Source organism: Penaeus monodon, chromosome 22 (assembly GCF_015228065.2).
Source record: "Penaeus monodon isolate SGIC_2016 chromosome 22, NSTDA_Pmon_1, whole genome shotgun sequence".
Lineage (NCBI taxonomy): Eukaryota > Metazoa > Arthropoda > Malacostraca > Decapoda > Penaeidae > Penaeus > Penaeus monodon.
In genome coordinates, this window is record NC_051407.1 from 1,476,003 (window position 1) to 1,477,851 (window position 1,849).

General features: G+C 36.3%; 1 protein-coding gene across 2 annotated transcripts in view; it reads right to left on the bottom strand.

Moving 5' to 3' along the window:
- LOC119586810 overlaps positions 1-1,849 on the bottom strand; it is a gene marked incomplete at its 3' end in the record, with an annotated part of 12,765 nt that overhangs the window by 1,660 nt on the left and 9,256 nt on the right. For both annotated transcript variants that reach the window (XM_037935535.1, XM_037935534.1), the window contains 4 exon segments: positions 100-249; positions 599-729; positions 978-1,216; positions 1,658-1,767. In XM_037935535.1, coding sequence (XP_037791463.1) covers positions 100-249; positions 599-729; positions 978-1,216; positions 1,658-1,767 — 630 coding nt within the window.

Below are 1,849 nucleotides of genomic sequence, written 5' to 3' on the forward strand. Positions count from 1 at the left end.
AATCTGACTGCACTTGCAGAATATAGTACACGATCACATTAGAGAGTACTTTTAGTTCAGACCCTATTTTATCCTACTACTATTTTCTGCCCCACTCACCTGCTGATCTACAACCATCGCATGACCGTCTGCATTAATTATGATCTGCTGGTTGCCAGGGCCAATCTGATAGCCTGCACTTTGCAAAGCATCCATCAGAGCTGAGATATTGGCCTGCTCCATTGTCACTGTGTTGCTTTCATCCACCATCTGTTGGCAATGAAAGAAAGAAAAAAAAATTAGAGACGAAGATCATGCATCTTGCATTCAAATGGGATCTACTTCCTATACATTCTCTCAGATTTTATATTTTGTAGTTGCTTGATGACTAACTATTTTTCTAAAATCAAGGTATGCACAAAACTTACCTATTCCCATAAAAAATTTCAGAAGAGAATCGTGCTTGAAGAATATCACATATAAACCATATATCAAAATATGAAAAAAGAGAGAGAAACTAGATCTCACACCACTACTTTGAAATGGACTCAGAAACTTTCTTGCAGGTCTTCCTATTTCCCTACTTTTCAAATTCAAATATTCCCCCAACAGAAGTTACCTTAATCTGCTCTATCTGGCCATGCTGGTTCATGATATGCGTTGCCTGTGCATGGTCTGGCGACACGACCTCGTATTCACCAAGGTTCATCTGCCGTAGATACTGAATGCCTTCAATGCCAGCCATACTATCTGTAGTTGGTAAAATCCAATTTGATGATACTGCATTTGCCAATAATTAATAAGGGAAAATCTTCATGGATAAAAATTTCAATAAAGGTTTTAATCATTTGGTCAAAATCATAATAATGGAAAATAATGCTTCAAACTATCAATTAATACTAATAGCAACATATAGTATATATCACTGAAAGATCTCCATTATGTAAAATGCCCCTTTAAGACATCAATTCACTCATCTCATTCTACCATGTATTTACCTTTGGTCATTTGAGCTTGAGAAACAAGATTCACCGCTGTTGCAAGAAGGTCAACTGAATTGATATCTTCTCCACCTTCATTGGCTCCTGATGCCATTGCAGAGTCCTGGTCAATCGCATATCCCATAGGTTCAGGCCCTCCCACAGGTCCTATGATGATGCCCTCCTCTCCTGCAGGCATGGATGAATCCACAGAATGGTCCTCTTCCTCTCCCTCCATCACTGGCTCTGTTATAGACCTGAACAAAGGTGGAAGATCAAAAAATGATGGAATAATCTGCTATATTTCAAGTCATTTTATCAATGTGGCTTCATATCATGTCATTACTATGAAAACCCTCAGCTAAGAGTATTAACACTAATGAAACGTGAAGATTTCTAATTTGTAATCACATCATTCTAAACCAAGCTTTAATGCAAAAAAAAAAAAACATATGGGAAACACTGCTATCTGTATCATATATATAAAACATTTAAGTTGATTTTCATCTATGGAGTTATATCTTACCATTTTGAAAAATAAATAATAAATGTTTCACAAATCATACATGCAAGTTTTTAGTAACACAAACATGAAAAGGAAGTGCAATCATATGACATCAGTTCCGTACATACACAGTAAACACACTGTAATATAATATCTACCTTCCCTTTACCAAAGCAATGAATGGCTAACTTACGGTTGAACCACAGCAGGATTCATCACAAGCTGCTGATTAACTTCAACGCCATTGTCAGCTGAAGTGACAGCAGACGTACTTGCTTCTGATGGTATTTTAGAAGTCTGTTCCTGTATAATGAATAATGCTTATGAGTATTTGGACATATATATATTCATTTTAGATGATAAGTACTTCCTAAGCAAACAAAAG